Genomic DNA, 20,749 nt, shown 5'->3' with positions numbered 1-20,749 from the left:
TTGGCAAAACAAACAGCATATTATTCTAGAATCAAAAACGGACGTCTTGATAGTAAGGTACATTCCCAAGTAAACAGTTAAAAGGATTACTGAGGAAATCAAAGTTTGGAGTAACAACACCTGCAAATGTAAACCATCAAAACCCAAACTGGACCCGCCATTTATGTAACATTTCTGAAAGTCCTAATCATAGTGTTTAAGAGCTCTCAAAACCCAGAAATTAACGAAAAAACATTCAACAAAGGGTCTGACAATTCCCCTATTTTCATAGTGCATCCTAATACAAAGTATTCACACCTGCTTCACCAACACTCACATCTACCTGTAAAAAAGATATACATGAACACAAATCAGAATTATACATTGCAACCTCTTGCTTCAATAAAGTGCAATAGTAATAAACATTAGGTGTGTCAGACATAATCAGGTGTGTCAGACTTTTCATTGTTGAAATATCATCAGAACAATAATGGTCATTATAAGTATGAAACTAAAAATTTTCCTATTACTCACCACAGTTGTGAATACAATCAAGGTATTTATCACCAATCACCGGCAATATATTGCTTGATCAATGTGTGGCGGAATTTGTTTTATTTCAGTGCCAAGTTCTTGTTCAATTCTATATCTGGAAAAGATAAATGGAAACCCATGAGAAATTTATAGGAATTCTGATTGGAAGTCACATCTAACCAATACGTACAAATTGAAGCGATCCTCATAGGTGATCAAGTTCACCGCTAAACCTAGGTGCCCAAACCTCCCTGAACGACCAACCTGCATAACGGAACATCCATAAGAACACAGAACCTTTATCGCATTGGAGAGAAAGCAGAAATTGAGTATAGAGCATACCCTGTGTAGGTAGGTTTCTGAGTTTTTGGGAAAATCAAAATTAATAACAACATTCACTGCTTGGATGTCTATTCCCCTAGTGAAGAGATCTGTAAATGTTTCAGAACAAGGGAAACAGATGAAAAGTTATAGTGATAATTATTAGGGACAATAACCTAAAAAAATTAGCAAATTCCATGAAATATTACTGAATACCACCACCGCATTAATCAATTACACTAACCAAACATATATACAATATCATACTATTCATCATCCACTCAAAACTGATTTCTGAAACAATATAACAGTTGGAAATAGGCATAGCACGGCAATCAACAGAATGAAAAGAAAGAATCTATGCTCATTTATAGCAGGATGCTAAAGTGCCCGCAACATACCAGTACAAACAAGATTTCTGCAGGCACCATTGCGGAAGTCATGAAATACTCTATTACGGTGGTCTTGCAACATCTTTGCATGGATATAGAAACACGAATACCCAAGTTCAGTGATTTTCTTGGCAAGAAGTTCAACCCGATTCACGGAATTGCAGAAAATGATTGACTGGTTTATTTGAAGCTGAAATAGATATTGCTGTTATAACTACATTCAAAGATGGCATACGGAAAATCCAGAGTATCTTCACATAGATTACCTTAGAGAAAAGAGTATTTAGGCAGTGGACTTTCTGCCTCTCTTCCACAAATGCATAATATTGTGTAATACCTTTCAGAGTTAGCTCATCCATAAGGTTAATAACATATGGCTTACGTAGATATCTATCTTTGAAGTCCCTAACAGTAACAGGAAACGTAGCAGAAAACATCAGAATTTGACGGGTTCCAGGAAGAAATTGAATCAGCTGTTCTATGGAAGGTTGGAACTCTGGGGAGAGAAGCTTATCAGCCTGAGAGAAAATTATATAAAACCTCGTTATTGTCCTTTTTTTTGGTTTGGTAAACAAACAATACATTATTGGCGCAGAAGTTACAGATACAAATGAGGAAACAAAGAAACCTAAGAACAAGAAACATGACATATACCATGTCAATCTCTTCGTACATCACCATCCAGTAAACATTCTAACATTTTGCTCCAACTAAATTCATCAAGTAAATGAATATCGGAGGAATTCATGTTAAAAGTTCCAGAAAATGAATATGTAAAGGAAACAAAGGAAAAGATCATTGGCGCAATATTTAAACATGAATCAGAGCCGCAACAAAACAAAGCCATTGCTTCTGCTTACACCATCCAATCATTTCTTAACCTCATCTTCAATCCCTTTTGTAATGCTTCATAAAGTATAAATTAGCCAATGTATCTCTACCATTTAGTAAATTTCAAGAGAAATGTAACTACCTCATCCATAACAAGCATAGAGCAATCCTTCAGAATGCAAACACCCTTCTTTGCAAGATCTAATATTCTTCCTGGAGTTCCAACTAGCAGATGAACTGGTTGATATAAACGCATAATATCATCTTTCAGGCTGGTACCACCTGTTGTAACCATAACTTGAATTTTCAAATGTTTTCCAAGTTCTTTACACACTTGGGATGTTTGCAAAGCCAGCTCTCGAGTTGGGACCAATATTACAACTGCATTACAGTATATGACAAAGGCAATGATCAAGACATGAGTGAAACCTAAAATCAATGCTCATTCAAAAAAATAATAGATATTAAATAACTACAAATAACAAATAAATGAATCATGCATCAACAATGCAGCCAAAGATATACTATTTTCAAACATTCACACCAAAATCTATTTGCGCCTGGACAAGACAACAAAAAAATTGGTAGCCACATGTTAAACAATCAATATATACATACAAGGAGAAATTATAGGATGTGCAAAAGACTAGAGTACCTATACATTCATCAAATATTTCTTATCCAATAAAAAAATTTTGTTTAGAGAAATGTTCAAAACCTGTAGTTAAAATTAAGGGCAATTATTCCAAAAATATATTCTTAAAGAATTAGGGGCTGACTGTTTAAGCTTTGAAAAATATTATCTCTGGCTTTGGAGAATAGCACTAAAACACTCAGTTTTAGATTTTTACAAGTTGATTATAATTTTTTTTAAAAACGTGGCTCCATAAAAAAACACTTAAAAAGGTCAAAGAAATGAGCAATTATTATCTTTCTGGACTATAGACAAAATGCTGAAAGAAGGTGAGGAAATTAAAACAACAATATCAAATCAAGCTTGCTTAAGTGAATACTCGGGAAATAATGTTACTAAACTAGTTGGAGCTTTCGTATCAACAATCATAAATATCAATTAATTCTCTCTCTGCATAAGTTTTAATAAGAAAACACTGCTTAGAGAGCCAACAAGTAGCCAGCTAGCTACAAGAAAGGCGAAAAAAACTGAGAACAATAAACATAATCATTTCAACTATATTTATGAGAATTCTTAAAATGCTTAATGTAAGTAGAGGTCGAACCTTGAATAACATTATTATCCTGATCAATTTTTTCCAATGCAGGAATACAAAATGCAGCAGTTTTGCCAGTTCCATTTTTAGCCCTAGCAAGAATGTCACTACCAGTAAGAGCAATTGGAATGCTTTCTTCTTGGATAGGAGATGGTCTCTCAAAACCCTTCTCGTATATTCCCATAAGCAGCTCACGCTTCAAAAAGTAATCCTCAAATTCATTGCCTTTAGTTGCTGTCACATCCTGAGAAAGACAATGAATAACGCTCAACACTGACAGAAATAATATAATATAAAGCAAATAGTATTTAATCACAAAATAAAAATAACCCATGGACGACATCTAGCCTTTAATTTAGCATAAAATTCAATTTCATCAAACAAAAATAAACCTCCTAACAAAAGAAATGATACTGAACTGGTTACAACTTACAAGCAGTAGAGTAGAATCTGAGCACATTTCCTATATATCTCTAGAATTGCAATAAAGTGTGATTACGATAGAGATTCTGAAATTTACTTGTCCAAATTACTGAAAAATGTTAATCTCAAATGCCTAAATAACAGAGTATATTGTACTAAATAAGGCATTCATCAACAAAATAGCAGCTATCACCCATGTAGAGAATCAGCTCAACAAAAACATTCTAATATATTAACTAAAACTATAGCTCACAAATAAATGAAAATAAAATATTATGGAATTAGAAACATTAGAAATAAGGCGTACATTCCCCAAGGATCTCTGAAACAAAACACATGACTAAAGCATGATGCATATCTCATATAATTATAAACTTTAACCACAAGATTCACAGTTCTCAATTATCAGAACCATACCTCTGTCTTGTAGCGTGTATCAGGTGCAGGGATATTTAGTCTTGCCTTCCAATCTTGTGAACTAAAAAATGAAATCAATTGAGGATAAAATTAGAACAATTATTTCCTTAGGCAAGAATCAGTTCAATAGCTTTGCCTACAGGTAATATGTTTGAACTAAACATGTCACTTTCGAACTTTTCACTTTCACATACTCAAAATTGAGCAAACATCTGTAGTTCCATAATACATTTGCAACGCCAAGGAACTAAGCCTCAATAGTGAACAATTACACATTATCAACTCACTTTGAACTTAAACATAAATGCACAACAGAAAGCAATGTAAATATTAATGATCATGTCAGACCAAAGAGTTTATTAAGAAAAGAATCGGAACCTAGAACCTCAGAAAACTGCAAACAGAGATTTAGTTTTACAGCTCAAATTTGAGTTTCAACAACATTTACAATATAAATTACATTATCTTCCAAAATCCATGATTACACAAAAAATCCCGATCCCCTAACATAAAACAGCAGGATCTCCAATCACAAAAGAAAACAAAAGAAGAATTCCAAGAAATGCTGCCCTTTAGCAACCCATATTATCTAAACCAAGTTGTTGGTTGACAGACTGTTTACACCATTACAATAAAAAACAAGGAAAAAAAAGAAAACCGAAATCTCTAAAACTCTCAGAACTACAGAGAGACCACAATAACTACATATCTCCCACGTGAGAAGATACGCTTTCTTCCAATAGTTACAAATCCTCTTAGACTCCACAATAAACAGGGAACCTCTCACCCACACAACTAACTAACCATTGAAAATGTCTCAAGACAAAAAACTTTACCCATCCCAACCCCAAAAAACTCAACAAATACAACATCCTTCATTAATCCCATCACAACACACGTCTGTCCAACTCACAACGTAATTTTCAATTTTTTAAAGCGATTACAGTAGCAACACCAAGAAATTGTAGACAAATGCAGTCGCAATTGCAGTTTCAGTTCGGCCATAAGAGGGATCAAAAACCTTGACATTGCAGCCTAAATGGAAGCGACGAACCATTTTTAAAAACCTTCGTAATTTCAAGAAATCGATCTGACAAAGTCCCAATTTAAATAAACAGACACCGAGACACAAAGAACAAAAACAATAAGGTCAAAAAAGACCTTGAGTCAACGGCTTCAGACTGTACAGTCTTCTCAACCTCCTCCACAACGTTGGTGTCGGTCCCACCACCTAACTGGTTCCTTCTCAACCACTGTTGCTGTTGTTGTTGTTGCTGCTGCTGATGTTGATGGTGTTGATGATGCTGTTGTTGCTGCTGCTGGTGGTGCTGGTGGTTCTGTTGATACTGTTGCGGATGATGGTGCTGCACCATGTGCCTCTGCACATATTGATGTTGCTGATGTGGTCTCGGTTGAAACCCAGGGTTCGAGTTCAACCCTCTTCCTAACCCCATCCCAGGTGGGTACCTCTCTCTATCTCTATTGTTCATCTTCCGATCTAAAAACCAAAAATTTCTACGCAAAAACAATGTACAAGACGCTGCTAAACTCTATACGGCACGAAGCTAGGGTTTCCTGAGGGTCGCTGGATTCGGAACCCGTTGGCGAATTCTCGAAATGGGGTTGCGATTGGGGACTAGACTAACAAAATCTGAGGGGGAAAATCGGGAATTTCTCAGGGTATCATACAAAGACCCAAAAAAAATTGAGTAGGGTCGGGTTGAAATTTGGAGCAAGAATTTGTACAGATCTACAGCAGTTAGAGGGGTTGATTTGATTGGAGGCAGAGATTTGATGAAGGTGGAGAGGAAATGGAGGAAGAAGAAGTGTGGCTTTCTTTGAATTTCTTTTGTGTTGTGAATTCAATGAAATTTGATTAGGTGAAATTAGGGCGTCAAAATGGTATTGTTGGTAATTACTTCATGGCCCCTCTTCATCTCCATTTATTAAGTGTAAGCATTTCACTTTCACACTTTGGATTTTCTTCGTCTTCTTTCTTCAATAAATTAAGGATTATGGAATCATGGATCATTCTTCTCTTGTAGGAGACATACCTTTTTCAAAAAACAAATAACAAAAAAATACATGGTTTCACAGCATAGTTTTTTTTTTAGGCATTTTTTTCATCATTAAGGTAATATTTGCTTAATTTTAGAATGAAATTGTTGTTGCTGTCAATAATATTTTTTATTAATTATTAAAGTTTGACTGCAACAATTATTCAATAATTATAAATGCTATTGAATTAATTATTAACAATTATGTTAAACTTTAAATTTATTCAATGATGCAAATAATATTAAATAATATAGTTATGCTATTAATCTTTTTATGAAAAATATTTTAGGTTGACTGGAAAATTCATTTTGAACACAAGATACAAGAAAAAAACAGTTAATCCAAATACGTTTAATCAAATAACTAGTAATATGGAGATTTTTGTAAGAGAATTTTTTTTTTCACCTCTTCACCCACCAAAATGAGAAAATGCCCACAAACACAGAAAATATCAATAAAATATATTGTATTCAAGTCTAAGAAAAACTAAATGTCTAAACAAATTAACCATTGAACAATATTAAATTTAGTAAATAAAAGTTTGGATGTCATACTCATATTATTGGGAAAAATGTGTTTTTATTTTCTGATTATTATTTTTTTTACATTTTGTGGTCTTTAACCTATTTTTTCATTTATTTCTTCCATTATTAAATTGATGACATGATAGTTGGTGTGGTTGCATGTTTTTGTAGACTTCAAAATGGGAAATATGCATGGGTTCTTGTAAAAAATGTGCATAAGTATGTTGTTTATTTCACTAAAATAGAAAGAAGTGCATCATTGGTTTTTTCATGGATGACAAAATAGTCCATTCCACAACCCATCTTCTCCAATTTTGTCTCTCTGATTTTAAATAGATCCTAAAGCAAAAACCTAATGTTTGACCAAAAAATATTTATTCTATTGTTATTTGTAAGAGTAAATAATTGCGTATCCAAATAACACGTTTAACGTAAAATCTGAAGTTTCAATTTCTAGTTATGGTTCTTTAGTCTTGTTTGTATGTGATTTAGTGTCATAATTTTTTTTTTCTCATTTTGCACTTTCATTTAGTGAAGGGTGGGACCAATCCCAAAAGAAAATGAAAACACTTATCTTGTTGCAATCCCAAGTGATGTTTTCAAATCTAATGACGTGTTTGGCAATGATTTTTCTTTTTCTTTTTTTGCTTTTTTTTAGAGAAATAATCCTTTTTTTCCTTTTCCACAAGAATTTTTCCTTTAGTATATTAATAAAACTACTGAATGCAATAAGTAACCCAAGTTAGGTTACCAAAGACACAATTGGGTCCATTCGGTATAATGAAATAAATAAAAATTAAAAATATTTAGACGAAGTAAACTAAAAAGTAAATAAAAGTAGAAAATAATCATTAATCTTATTTTAATTTACACGGCCAAATAATTAAAATTGTTTTCATTCCATTATTTCTACCTTTTTCTTTTCATAACACTGTTAAACAAAAATAAAGAGTAATACTTAGGGGTATGAATGATTTAGTACTAAAAGTCAGAAATAATCACGAATTTGTATTATTAGTTAGCTTTTAAGTTGTTGTAAAGAAAAGTAATTGATATTTGACAGAAATGAAGGGTGGTTTTGAATAGTGATTGTTGATAAGATTGGTTTTGAAAGACCACCACATATTTGGCATTTTGTTTGAACAACTTCAAATAATGATTTGGACAAAAAGCATATCCATTATTTTTGTGCATTTCAGAACTTTCAATTAAAAGCTAACACGCCATTAGAGAGTATATTTATATGTAAGTTTTACCGTAGAACAAAATATTCAGAGAACAAAAAAATATACACAACATTTTGACATAAACTTGACTTTACCTCTCTTAACATTCACTATCAGATTCATATGTCCCATTCATGTTGAATGTATGAAATGTTTGAGACTTGTTTAATTTCTACATATTTCAGAAGAGGAAACATTGCTTTCAAATCATCTATGTCCACGTTCAATTGCTTAAGGTACTTCAGACGAACTATTTTCACTCTCCACCATTCAAAATCTACTTCCATACTTTCTAGTTTTCCTCCGGTTATATTTAGCTCTGTCAATATAAATCTGAATCTACCATGAACACCTGGCATAAAACATTCTTCCAAAGACTTTCTAGGAAAATATTCACCTGGCATAAAACATTCTTCCAAAGACTTTCCAGGAAAACATTCAATATGTAACTTTTTCAAACTTGACGGTAGAAGGACATTAATGTTAGCATACTTTGGATCAGACACACTCCAAGATATCTTCAGATGCTCAAGTGCTGAAAAATCTTTCAAACCTTCAAACTCCCCATCCCTGATCTCGGCCTCACTTCCGATACGTATGCTGAGTCGTCTTAGTTTTCCCAACTTTACCAGATCTGATATCTTGCAAGGAGTCTTTTCAGAAGTGCTTATTAAAAATCCCTTGAGTACTTCCAGATTAGTGAGCTTCTCAATCCCCTTTGGCATGCCCTCCAGTAAGCAACAATCAGACATAATAAGGTGTGTCAGACTTTTCATTGATGAAATATCATCAGGTAGTCTTTCCAAATTATGGCATGCTTTCACATCAAGAATCAGTAGCTTCTCAAGTTCAGCAATGGAGGATGGAAGCTCGAATATTCTTGAAATCCCACGGAGACTCACATATTTCAACTTCTTTAGATATCTCAACTCTTTCAAGAATTCTTCACTCCCAACTTCGATGTGATGCAATGCTGAATCTTGCCAACGTCCAAGTTGAAACACCTCTAAATTCTTAAATTCAGTGACCCATGACAATCTAAAATTCAGATAACTTGCACCAATATTAAAAATAGAACCTATGATGATACCGCGAATCAAATGTAAATCATCACCTAGTGTAACTTTGTTTTGCTCAAGCTGTAACCGCCATGGTCCTTTTTGCAGATAAATGCTTGCTATAAAATATTGTCCTCGATGCTCTACATTTTTCTTTAATAAATATGACCCCATTTGACGACGGACGCTAGGGAGAATTTGAAATTTATTGGCAAGGAGGACACTCTTTCCTTTAGCATAGCGCACAATCAAATTCAACTTGAAAAGATCACTAATCACATCTTCACCCAATTCCTCTGTTGTTTTGCTCTCTGTATTCTCAAGCAAACCCTCTCCAATCCACAAATTAATGGCAATTCTTTTCCTTATCACAGCGTTCTCAGGGAAAATTTGGAGACTCCCCAAGAAAACTTTTAATCGATCGTCTAACAGGTAAAAATCTTCCGCAGTCCAACTCTTGTTCTCATGGGGCTGTACCAACTCTTGTGATGTGTGAGATATTTTGCCACCCTTCTCATCCTCCTTCTTATATGACTCATCAAAACCATCATCTGGGAGCAGTTTGCGAGCAGAATCTCTGATTCTCTTACAAATCCCATCCATGTCTTCATCCAGCTTCCCGCGGTCTAATTTGCGAAGATGTCCATATACCTCTGCTAATGTGTCAAGCAATTCTTCTTCCTTCTTCTTCACTCTTACAAACACATCCTTTATTCTGTTCAGATCCAACCTCAACTTCTCCAGCTTCTTATCCAATGATTCATCTCTTCCCCTTTCATGGAATTTCCTCCTTGCTATCATCAACTGCTTCAGCAACACAGGTACTGCTTTCATCTTGTTTGTTCGAATTGACATTTTACTGCAAACAAACAAATACATTATACGTCACCCAATATTTGTACTACAAAAGTTCTTTTTTATTGTACTACAATAGCAAATATGTTGTTGGAATTGAGGCTATAGACTCTTTAGAATGATGTCAACAAAAGAAGAAGTGTGCATAAGTAGAAAACTTGACGGTAGATGATACATCATGCATGAACCAACTATAGTTTTCATTGTCCAATTAGGAAAAGTTCAGTGATTTGGTAAGCTATATAGGATCAAGCTTATAGTTAAGGAGTATCATGAAGAATGAAGAATAAGTCATTACAAAATACAATACATTGCTTGGTGAATACTGAAAACATAATATAAATAAGCTAAAAAAAACTCAAATAAAACTTTCTCTACAAATAACATAGGCACATGATTATTTAATTCAATGGATACACAATACAGTAGAAAGTTTGAATTCTAGGATCTGACAATAGGTGATATATGGACTTCCATTAACAGATCATATAACGATCTTTAGAAGCATCATCATAAAACTTTATTATTTCTAATTAAGTTCAATAACAAAAATGAATTTTATTAACCTCTGAAATAATTGGGACCAAAGAAAAACTTGACAACAACAAAAATCTAGCTTTAGAAACAGTGCCATCGAAGCTAGTCACTTGATTGAAAAATGGACATTAACAAATTATAATAATCAATCATAAAGCAACAAAAGAGAAGTTGAGGTACATTTCACCAAACACCAGGAGGAATTTGAAGAGAAGGATCCTATTTTGGCATAGAAATTTGGGGAAAACGTCTACAAAATATTGTGGAAGAGATAATTCTGTCGTGGTTAGAGCAAGCTCAAATTGTTTTGATGCTGTAAACAACCAAATATAACTTAAAATAACTACAGATAATTTTGAAGGAAAGTATACTTGAGATGGAGGGAAGCTATAAATGATGGCATCAATTTCCAGTTTTATTGTGATGTGAAGGAAGGAAGTGCAGCACAAAAGTTTCACGTTATTCTTTGAGTTTAATGATCCCAAAAGCAAAGTTTGTTTCTTCATGCTTCGTTGTTTTATTGAAAAAGAGAATCTATGATATTTGTTATGCTCTGGATATAAAGATTTCATTAGTGACTGCTGAAGATACTCGGGCACTGGTTTATGATTGGGAGATTCTTTTCAGAGAGTTCTTGAGAATGGCAACACCAACAAGGTCATGCAGATCGTAGCCGCTGCTAAGTGCAGGAACAAGAACTTGTGATCGTAGAGTGTGTTACAATTTTGGTAGTTAAAATTTTAGTAGTTAATAATGTTAGAGATTAATTTAAAATCTAATTCACAAATCAATTATAATTTTTTTATTAATGAAAGAAACTATTTTAAATGTAAACATTTCTTTAGTTTATATAATGATGTCTAATTTTTTGTTTAAAAGAAAAAACTTTTTTTTCCTTTTTCACAAGAATTCTTCCTTTAGTATATTAATAAAACTACTTAATGCAATATTAAATTGTATGCATTAATTAAAACCATACCTATTTATTTATTACCATTTTTATTGTATAATGATTTCAAATTTCGCATACCACCATTGCTTTTACAGTTAATTACTTTATCTAGGGTGGAGTCTAATCATTAGAAAAATGAAGCATACTTTTGATGGAATTCTCCATCAATTAGAAAGAAAATCAATTTACAGTATATAAGTAAATGCAAAACTCATCTTACAAATTGGTTATATATGGACGAGTTAGGCTTAAACCTATCTCTTAATATGGAATTAGAATCATTTAGAACATATTCTAATGATGTGTGTTGAGTGTATCCTGGCATTTATCTGCTATCGGATGACTCACAGATATTTAATTTCATGCTTAAATATACGTACCTCAATACTCTATCTAAGAATTGACTTTTACTTTTACATTTATCATCTATCCATGTGTATTAAGAAAATAACTTAATTAAGCATTTATTTTATAGATATCTATCAAATGAGAGTATAAAGTTTTACAGTAAAACTAATAAACCAGAAAAAGCTGATACCAACGAACTTTCCCGGAAAGCTAAATAAACCGATAAAAGAAACTTATGACAAGTTCAAAGTTCAAAAATCACAAGTCACTCTCAAGTCTCACGAAGTTAAATAAGCTCTTGGAAACCATTCAAATCCACAAAATTCCCTTCTGCATAAACTTTCCCCTCCATCTTTCTCAGTAACCAAAAAAGAAAAAGGAGCTTTACCTTATAATTTAAGGCTTCTACATATTTATATGATTATATCAGCAAAAGTGACTTTTACTATTAGTTCAGCAACATATGTACATGCTTATGTGATTATATTAACCTGTATGTCAATTTTATATCATTCCACAAACTCCCTATAATACATCTCTTTTGACTCAAACAACAACAAAAATAAAGTGTGTAGGTTTATATACCTTCGAAAAATCCCAAGAATTCGGTGATGTGAACTTCAAGAACAGAAGTTTTTGAATGCTGATTAGTCATCAATGAGTTATGCGAAGTGTGAAGATAATAAAAATGGCGAAAATGGACTGAGTTTTGGCAAATGAGACAATCTAGAACACACTATGGATAGCACTTAATTGGGAGATAAAAAACTTTAGTAACAGAGACAAACCATATTTATTTTTTCCTTGTCTTTTCAATTTTGTTCATTATCCACACACATTTGGGAATAGCATTGTGCAAATGACACAACTATTCATAGAACAAAACAAATATACACAAACATTTTACGACATGAACTTAAGTTGACCTCTCTGCAACCAATTCATATTAGAAGTCCCATTCTCGCTCAATGTATGAATAGTTAGAGATTTGTTTAATTTCTACATATTTCAGCCGTGAAAGAATGTTTTCAAATCGTCTACGTCAACATTAAATTGCTTAAGGTACTTCAGACGCAGTACGACTACGTACCACCAATTAAAATCTTTTTTTTCATATTTTCCAGTTTTCCTCCAGTTATGTTTAGCTCTCTCGATGTGAATATGATCCCACCATGTCCCACCTGTCTTGGCATAAAACATTCTTCCGAAGACTTTCCAGGAAAACATTCAAGATGTAACTTTTTCAAACGTAGTGGCAAAGCGACATTAATGTTAGCATACTTTGGGTCAGACACACTCCAAGATATCTTCAGCTTCTCAAGTGCTGAAAAATCTTCCAAACCTTCAAACTCCCCATCCCTCATCTCGGCCTCACTTCCAATTCGTATGCTAAGTCGCCTTAGTTTTCTCAACTTTACAAGATCTGATATTCTGCAAGGAGTCTTTTCATAAGTGCTTATTAATAATCCCTTGAGTACTCGCATATTAGTGAGCTTCTCAATCCCCTTTGGCATGCCCTCCAGTAAGCAACAATCAGACATAATAAGGTGTGTCAGACTTTTCATTGATGAAATATCATCAGGTAGTCTTTCCAAATTATGGCATGCTTTCACATCCAGAATCAGTAGCTTCTCAAGTTCAGCAGTGGAGGATGGAAGCTCGAATATTCTCGATATCCCACGCAGACTCAGATACTTCAACTCTTCCAGATATCTCATATCTTTCAAGAATTCTTGACTCCCAACTTCAATGTGATGCAAAGCTGAATCTTGCCAACCCCCAAGTTGAAGCACCTCTAAATTCATCAACTCAGTGACCCATTGCGGTCTAAAATTCAGATAACTTGCACCATTATTAAAAACAGTACCTATGGTACGGCCACCAAAATACCAATCATCTCCACCTAGTGTAACTTTTCTTCGCTCAAGCTGTAACCGCCATGGTCTTTTTTGCAGATAAATGCCGGGTATAAAATATTGTCCTCGATGCTCTGCATTTTCCTTTAATAAATATGACTCCATTTGATGACGGACGCTAGGGAGAATTTGAAATTTATTGGCAAGGAGACTCTTTCCTTCAATCAAATTCAACTGGAAAAGATCACTAATCACATCTTCACCCAATTTCTCTGTTGTTTTGTTCTTTGTATTCTCAAGCAAACCCTCTCCAATCCACAAATTAATTGCAATTCTTTTCCTTATCACAGCGTTCTCAGGAAAAACTAAGAGAGACCACAAGCAAGTTATTGATAGATGGTCTGGCGTGTAATAATGATTTCCCGGATAACGAATCTTGTCACGGGCCTTCCATAACTCTTGTGATGAGTGAAATATTTGGCCACCAATGTGATCCTCGTCCTTAGATGAGTCATCAAAACCATCATTTGGGAGCAAATTGTGAGCAGAATCTCTGATTCTCTGGCACATGCCATCCATGCCTTCATCCAGCTTCCTGCGGTCTAACTTACGAAGATGGTTATATACCTCTGCTAATGTGTCAAGAAGTTCTTCTTCCTTCTTCTTCACTCTCACAAACACATCCTTTATCTTATTCAGATCTAACCTCAACTTCTCCAACTTCTTATCAAATAACTCATCTCTTCCCCTTTCACGGAATTTGCTCCTTGCTTTCATCAACTGCTTCAGCAACACAGGTACTGCTTTCATCTTGTTTGTTCGAATTGACATTTTACTGCAAACAAACACATACATACAACGTCACCAATCTTTTGTACTCCAAAATTTCTTTTTCGCGTTTGTGTGAAAGAAAAGAAGAAATAGAAAATAAAAATTACAATAACAAATATTTTATGAAAATGATGTCAACAAAAGAAAAGGTGTGCATGAGTAGAAAAGATAATGGAATATGGTGCATGAACGAACAATAGTTTTGATTGAAAAATTAAGAAAAGTTTAATTATTAGTAAGCTACATAGCATCAAACTTATAAGGACTGTCATGAAGAATGAATAATCAGTCATTACTAAATATCATATGTTGCTTGGTGAATATTATCATAGCAAAATATAAATAAGGTAACAAAAATTCAAAATAAACTTTCTCTGCAATTAAAACAACATTAATCGTAGGGTCAAGATTATTTAATTCAAAGGATATGAAATACAGTAGAAAGTTTGAACCCTATAAGGATCTGACAATAGCTGATATATGGATTTCAATTAGCAAATGATATAACAATCTTTAGAAGCATCACATTAAATTTTATTATTTCTAATTACAATCTCAATAACAAAATTGATTTGAACCTTTGAAATAATTGATACCAAAGAAAAGTTAGATGTAAGAATCTACTCAGTCCTCCAGATAATTGTTAGTATTATGGTGCTTGATTTAGTCCCACATCGCTTAGAATAGTGAGATGTGGTTCTCTATTTTACTATATAAGAGACTCTATGTAAAGCTTTAAGATACACCAGAAATACAAATACTTTCTAGTGTAGTCGTGGACGTAGGCATACACATTGTACGTCGAACCACGTTAAATTCTCTGTGTCTATTTTTCTCTCCTTTATTCTTTCCTTTATTGCCTTATTCCTAACTATTGGTATCAGAGCCATTTTTCTTAGTATGCTCTATGGTTGCAGCTATGGTTGCAGCATTGTCTGATCTTCCACATCAGAAAAGATTTGGTTTCTATTTTTCTTCTTGGGGATCTCAGTTTAGAGAAGGAGTGGGAGCTTTGGTCACAAGCCGCAGCAGGAGCTTTAGTCAAAAGCAGTAGGAGCTTTCGTCAAAGCAGCAAGAGCAATGGCATTAGAAGAAGGGAAGGTGAGGATTGAGAAGTTTGATGGCAGTGACTTCGGATTCTGGAAGATGCAGATAGAGGACTACCTGTATCAAAAGAAGTTGTATCTACCCTTAACAGGGCAAAAGCCAACCGACATGGAGCAGGCAGAATGGTATTTGTTAGATCGGCAGACACTCGGTGTGATCCGATTGACATTAGCCAAGAATGTTGCGTTCAACATCATGAACGAGAATACAACTGTAGATTTGATGAAGGCATTGTCAAATATGTATGAGAAGCCATCTGCATCCAATAAAGTGTATTTGATTTGCAGGCTAGTCAACCTAAAAATGGGTGAACGTAACTCGATTACTAATCATATTAGTGAATTCAATACAATTATTGCGCAGTTGACATCAGTGCAGATAACATTTGATGATGAGGTGAAAGCATTAATTTTATTATCATCTCTTTCGGAAAGTTGGAGTGCAACTGTTACTGTAGTTAGTAATTCTGCAAGTAATAGTAAGTTGAAGCTTGATAACATCTGTGACTTAATCTTAAGCGAAGATGTTCGTAGGAAAAGTTCAGGGGAATCTTCCAGTTCTAGTTCTGGTTCAGCATTGAGTACTGAAACTAGAGGAAGAAGTAGCTAGAAAGGTCGTAATCAAGGTTGAGGTAGATCAAAGTCTAGAGAGAAATCAAAACCAAAATTCCGGAATGATATCACTTGTTGGAATTGTCAGAAAAGGGGTCAATTTTACAAATCAATGTAAGGCTCCAAGGAAGAACAACAACAAGAGGCAAGATAGTGATCAATCAGCAAATACAGCAACTGATGAAATTGAAGATGCACTATTATGTAGTCTAGATAGTTCTATTGACTCATGGATTATGGACTCAGGTGCATCATTTCATACTACACCTTCCTTAGAATTATTATCTAACTATGTTCCAGGAAAGTTTGGGAAGGTCTACCTTGCAGATGGAAAATCTCTTGATATTATAGGAAGAGGTGATATCAATATCAGAACCTCCAATGGAAGTGTGTGGACTTTGAACAATGTCAGACATATTCCTGCCTTAAAGAGAAACTTAATATCTATAGGGCAGTTGGATGATGAAGGTCATTACACCACCTTTGGAGATGGACACTGGAAAGTAATGAAAGGTAATCTTGTTGTTGCTCGTGGAAAGAAGCGAGGATCTTTTTACATGATTGCAGATGAGGATATGATATCAGTTGTAGAAGTTGGCAACAGTTCTTCTTTGTGGCATCAGAGGCTTGAGCATATGAGTGAGAAAGGAATGAAGCCCATGGTCTCAAGGTAAAATACCTAACTTGAAGCATGTTGACATTGGACCTTGCGAACATTGTATCTTTGGAAAGCAGAAAAAGGTTAGCTTCTCCAAAATAAGTAAGTCGTCTAAAGTTGAAAGACTAGCACTAGTGCATACAGATGTTTGGGGGCCAGCTCCAGTGAAATCTCTTGGAGGTTCACAGTATTACGTAACCTTCATTGATGACTCTACAAGAAAGGTATGAGTTTATTTTCTTAAAAATAAATCTGATGTGTTTTCTGTGTTTAAAAGGTAGAAACAGGAGGTTGAGACTCAAACAGGTTTAAAGATTAAATGTTTGAAGTCTGATAATGGTGGAGAATATGACAGTAATCAATTCAAGGAGTTTTGTTCAGAGAATGAGATCAGAATGATCAAGACGGTTTCAGGAACACCAGAACAAAACGGTGTGGCAGAAAGAATGAACAGAACCTTGAATGAGAGAGTAAGATGTATGAGAATCCAGTCAGGATTACCCAAGGTATTTTGGGCAGATGCAATAAGCACAAGAGCCTATCTTATAAACAGAGGACCATCAATTCCTTTAGGTTATCAGTTACCTGAAGAAGTATGGTATGGAAATGAGGTAAACCTTTCACATCTGAAAGTTTTTGGTTGTGCTTCATATATTTTGTTGAACTCTAATAGTAGAGATAAATTGGACCCTAAGGCAAAGCGATGCTATTTCATTGGCTATGGATCTGAAATGTATGGCTACAGGTTTTGGGATGACCAAAACAAGAAAATTATCAGAAGTAGAAATGTTACTCTTAATGAAAACATGTTCTATAAGGAAAAAAATGCAGAATTTGCAAATAAATAGCCAGAGCAGGTATCATTAGAAGAAATTTCAGAAAGTGATGTAGCCAACAAAAGGCAGAATACAGAAGTAGAGCCTAAGTCAGAGCCCGAGTCAGAGTTTGGGTCAAAACCTAAACAGATAGTAGAGTCAGTAACTCCTGAATTACCGACTAGAAGGTCTAGCAGAACAATTGTAGCACCACAAAGGTACTCCCCTTCATTGCATTACTTATTGTTGACTGATGCTGGTGAGCCAGAGCATGTTGCTGAGGCTAGCAATGGAAGATGAGATAAAGTCTCTTCAGAAGAATAAGACATGGTCTTTAACCAAGCTTCCAGAAGGAAAGAAGGTTTTGCAAAACAGATGGGTCTATCGGTTAAAAGAAGAACTAGATGGCAGCAAACGATATAAGGCCAGACTCGTAGTGAAAGGGTTCCAACAGAGACAAGTAATTGACTTCACAGAAATTTTCTCTCCTGTTGTCAAGATGACTACCATCAGAGTTATCTTGAGTATAGTAGCTGCAGAAAATCTTCATCTGGAGCAGTTAGATGTGAAAACTGCATTCCTACATGGAGATCTTGAGGAAGAAATCTTTATGGCACAACCAAAAGGTTTTGAAGTACAAGGCAAAAAGAATCTTGTATGCAAGCTTCATAAAAGTTTGTATGGGTTGAAACAAGCACCGCGACAATGGTATAAGAAGTTTAATGAGTTTATGAGAAACTCAGGATTTCACAGATGTGAAGAAGATCATTGTTGTTACATGAAGAAATATGTTGATAGTTATATCATTCTTGCCTTGTATGTTGATGACATGTTGATTGTTGATGCTAATATGACAAAAATTAACAGGTTGAAGAAACAATTGTCATAAAATTTTGAAATGAAGGATCTTGGTCCAGCCAAGTAAATTCTTGGTATGAGAATTTCCAGGGATAGATCTAAAGGTATTCTAAATTTATCTCAGGAAAAATATATAGAAAAAATGCTTAGTAGGTTCAATGTTGGAAATGCTAAAACCAGGAATACACCTTTGGGAACTCACTTAAAGTTCTCAAAAAGGCAATCTTCTCAGACAGAGGAAGAAGAAAATCACATGTCTAAAGTGCCATATGCATCTGCAGTAGGGAGCTTGATGTATGCTATGGTTTGCACCAGACCTAATATAGCACATGCAGTGGGAGTTGTGAGCAGGTTTCTATCCAATCCCGGAAATGAGCATTGGGAAGGCGTGAAATGGATATTGAGATATTTGAAGGGCACTTCAAAGATGCACTTGTCCTTTAAAAGAAGTAATCTCACTTTACAGGGGTTTTCTAATGCAGATTTGGGAGGTGATTTGGATGGTAGAAAGAGCACAACAAGTTATATTTTTACGTTGGGTGGCACAACTATCAGTTGGAAGTCCAAACTTCAAGGAAGAGTCTCCCTTTCAACCACTGAAGCTGAATATATAGCTATCTCAGAAGAAGCAAAAGAGATGATATGGTTGAATAATCTTCTAAAAGAATTAGGAAAAGGGCAAGATGAACCTTCATTGTTCAGTGACATTCAAAGAGCCATTTGTCTTGCTAAAAATCCAATTCTTCACTCCAGATGCAAACACATTGAATTGAAGTATCATTTATTTTATCAGAAACTTGATAAATGATGGAGATTTGATTTTGTTGAAGATTCCATGTGCAGAGAATCCAGCTGATATGTTGACCAAGATTGTCACAACAACTAAGTTGAGTCTTTGCATTGCCTCAACTGGCCTTCGAAAAAGTTGATGATGAAGGCACTACACTAGGTGGTAATGTAAATCAAACCCCAAGTGGGAGAATGTTTAGTTATAAATTTGTAGCTGTTAAGCATGTTCTCTAAAGATAATGTTTGTTAGAATTTAAGTACTAGATTAGTTACTTGGCCTAAAACTAGTGAAAAGACATAACAGCCATAACTAGCTTAGTAAGCTAACTCCAGAGAATCCAAAGCTTACTTATTAAACTTCATTCAATAAAACTTAGCGAAGTAAAACTGATTAAGTAACTCTTCAATTCCAAAGAATACGTAGAATTTGTTTAAAAGAATATGTAGAATTTGTTTAGCAAAAAATCATTTGACAGTATTATAACGCAAATTAGTTTATGGTAGCTGAGCAGGATATATCATCTATCCATGTGTATTGCGAAAATAACTTAATTAAGCATTTATTTTATAAATATTTATCAAGTTAGAGTATATTATATGTAAGTTTTACCGTAAAACTAATAAACTAGAAAAAACTGATACTAATGAACTTTCCCAGAAAGCTAAATAAATAGTTAAAACAAACTTATAATAGGTTCAAAACTCACAAGTCACTCTCAAGTTTTATGAAGTTAAATAAGCTCTTTTAACCCCTCTGTTCCCCTACGAACCTGGAAACCATTCCAATCCACAAAATTCCCTTCTGTATAAACTTTCCCCTTCATCTTTCTCAGTAACCAAAAAAGAAAAAAAGGAGTTTATCTTATAATTTAAGTCTTCTACATATTTCTATGATTATATTAGTATAAGTGACCTTTACTGTGAGCTCAACAACATATAACCATATAAATGATTATATAAACTTCTATGCCAATTTTATATCATTCTACAAACTCCCCCAATACATCTCTTTTGATTCAGCAGCATATTATAACACCAACAAATGACGTGTGTAGGTTTATATACCTTTGAAAATTCCAAGAATATGAGCTTTTGGATGCTAACTAGTCGATGAGTTATGTGAACATTATAAAAATGGCAAGAATGGACTGTGTTTTGCTCTGTGTATGATTTCTTGAGTGGTGATTTTTTCTTGTATGTGTGGAGAATGTTTTGGAATATGAGAATTTGAATAGTTATATCTTGTTTCTTTTCAGGTTCTTTTACTCTAATAGATTTAACTGTTGTTCTTTTTTTTAAATAGTTTTGCATGAAAATTCATTTTAGAAACAATAAAATGAAATCTTAATTTCATATGATTTAACTATGGACAAGTTTAAAAATTTGAAGAAAAGAGAAATAGTCCTTATGTGAATTGTTTTATAGTTATAGTTATATTAAATTGTGTCTTACTTTTGTTGTATCAGTGACAATGTATATTTATGGAATATATTGTTCTGGATCCATCAAAATTATTGATCAAGATTTGTCAATGTTATGG

At 34.1% G+C, this 20,749-nt stretch overlaps 3 protein-coding genes across 4 annotated transcripts; all 3 read right to left on the bottom strand.

Annotated features, from left to right (window-relative positions):
- Window positions 1-6,053, bottom strand: LOC114185045 (DEAD-box ATP-dependent RNA helicase 8-like). Of its 2 annotated transcripts, XM_028072539.1 has the most exons (10): window positions 5,288-6,053; window positions 4,127-4,187; window positions 3,296-3,530; window positions 2,200-2,438; window positions 1,493-1,744; window positions 1,236-1,416; window positions 856-944; window positions 704-777; window positions 514-628; window positions 1-322 (listed from the first exon to the last, which is right to left on the bottom strand). In XM_028072539.1, exons 1-9 carry the CDS (start codon window positions 5,614-5,616, stop codon window positions 550-552), a joined length of 1,539 nt encoding a protein of 512 aa, XP_027928340.1. In that variant the 5' UTR covers window positions 5,617-6,053; the 3' UTR covers window positions 1-322; window positions 514-549. The 2 variants fall into 2 exon arrangements, with proteins under 2 accessions (XP_027928340.1, XP_027928341.1); XM_028072540.1 differs by lacking the exon at window positions 1-322 and having other exon boundaries at window positions 513-628; window positions 5,288-5,616.
- A 1,916-nt stretch (window positions 6,054-7,969) lies between these two features.
- On the bottom strand, window positions 7,970-11,020 carry LOC114186009. Its single transcript, XM_028074000.1, has 2 exons — window positions 10,565-11,020; window positions 7,970-9,851 (listed from the first exon to the last, which is right to left on the bottom strand). The coding sequence occupies exons 1-2, from the start codon at window positions 10,954-10,956 to the stop codon at window positions 8,054-8,056; spliced, it is 2,190 nt and encodes a 729-aa protein (XP_027929801.1). The 5' UTR covers window positions 10,957-11,020; the 3' UTR covers window positions 7,970-8,053.
- Window positions 11,021-12,766: 1,746 nt separating this feature from the next.
- On the bottom strand, window positions 12,767-14,371 carry LOC114183067. Its single transcript, XM_028069918.1, has one exon. The coding sequence runs from the start codon at window positions 14,369-14,371 to the stop codon at window positions 12,767-12,769; it is 1,605 nt and encodes a 534-aa protein (XP_027925719.1).
- Window positions 14,372-20,749: the final 6,378 nt, after the last annotated feature.

Source organism: Vigna unguiculata, chromosome 5 (assembly GCF_004118075.2).
Source record: "Vigna unguiculata cultivar IT97K-499-35 chromosome 5, ASM411807v1, whole genome shotgun sequence".
Classification (NCBI taxonomy): Eukaryota; Viridiplantae; Streptophyta; class Magnoliopsida; order Fabales; family Fabaceae; genus Vigna; species Vigna unguiculata.
The sequence above is the reverse complement of the archived record's forward strand: the minus strand, read 5'-3'. Positions and strand labels throughout refer to the sequence as shown.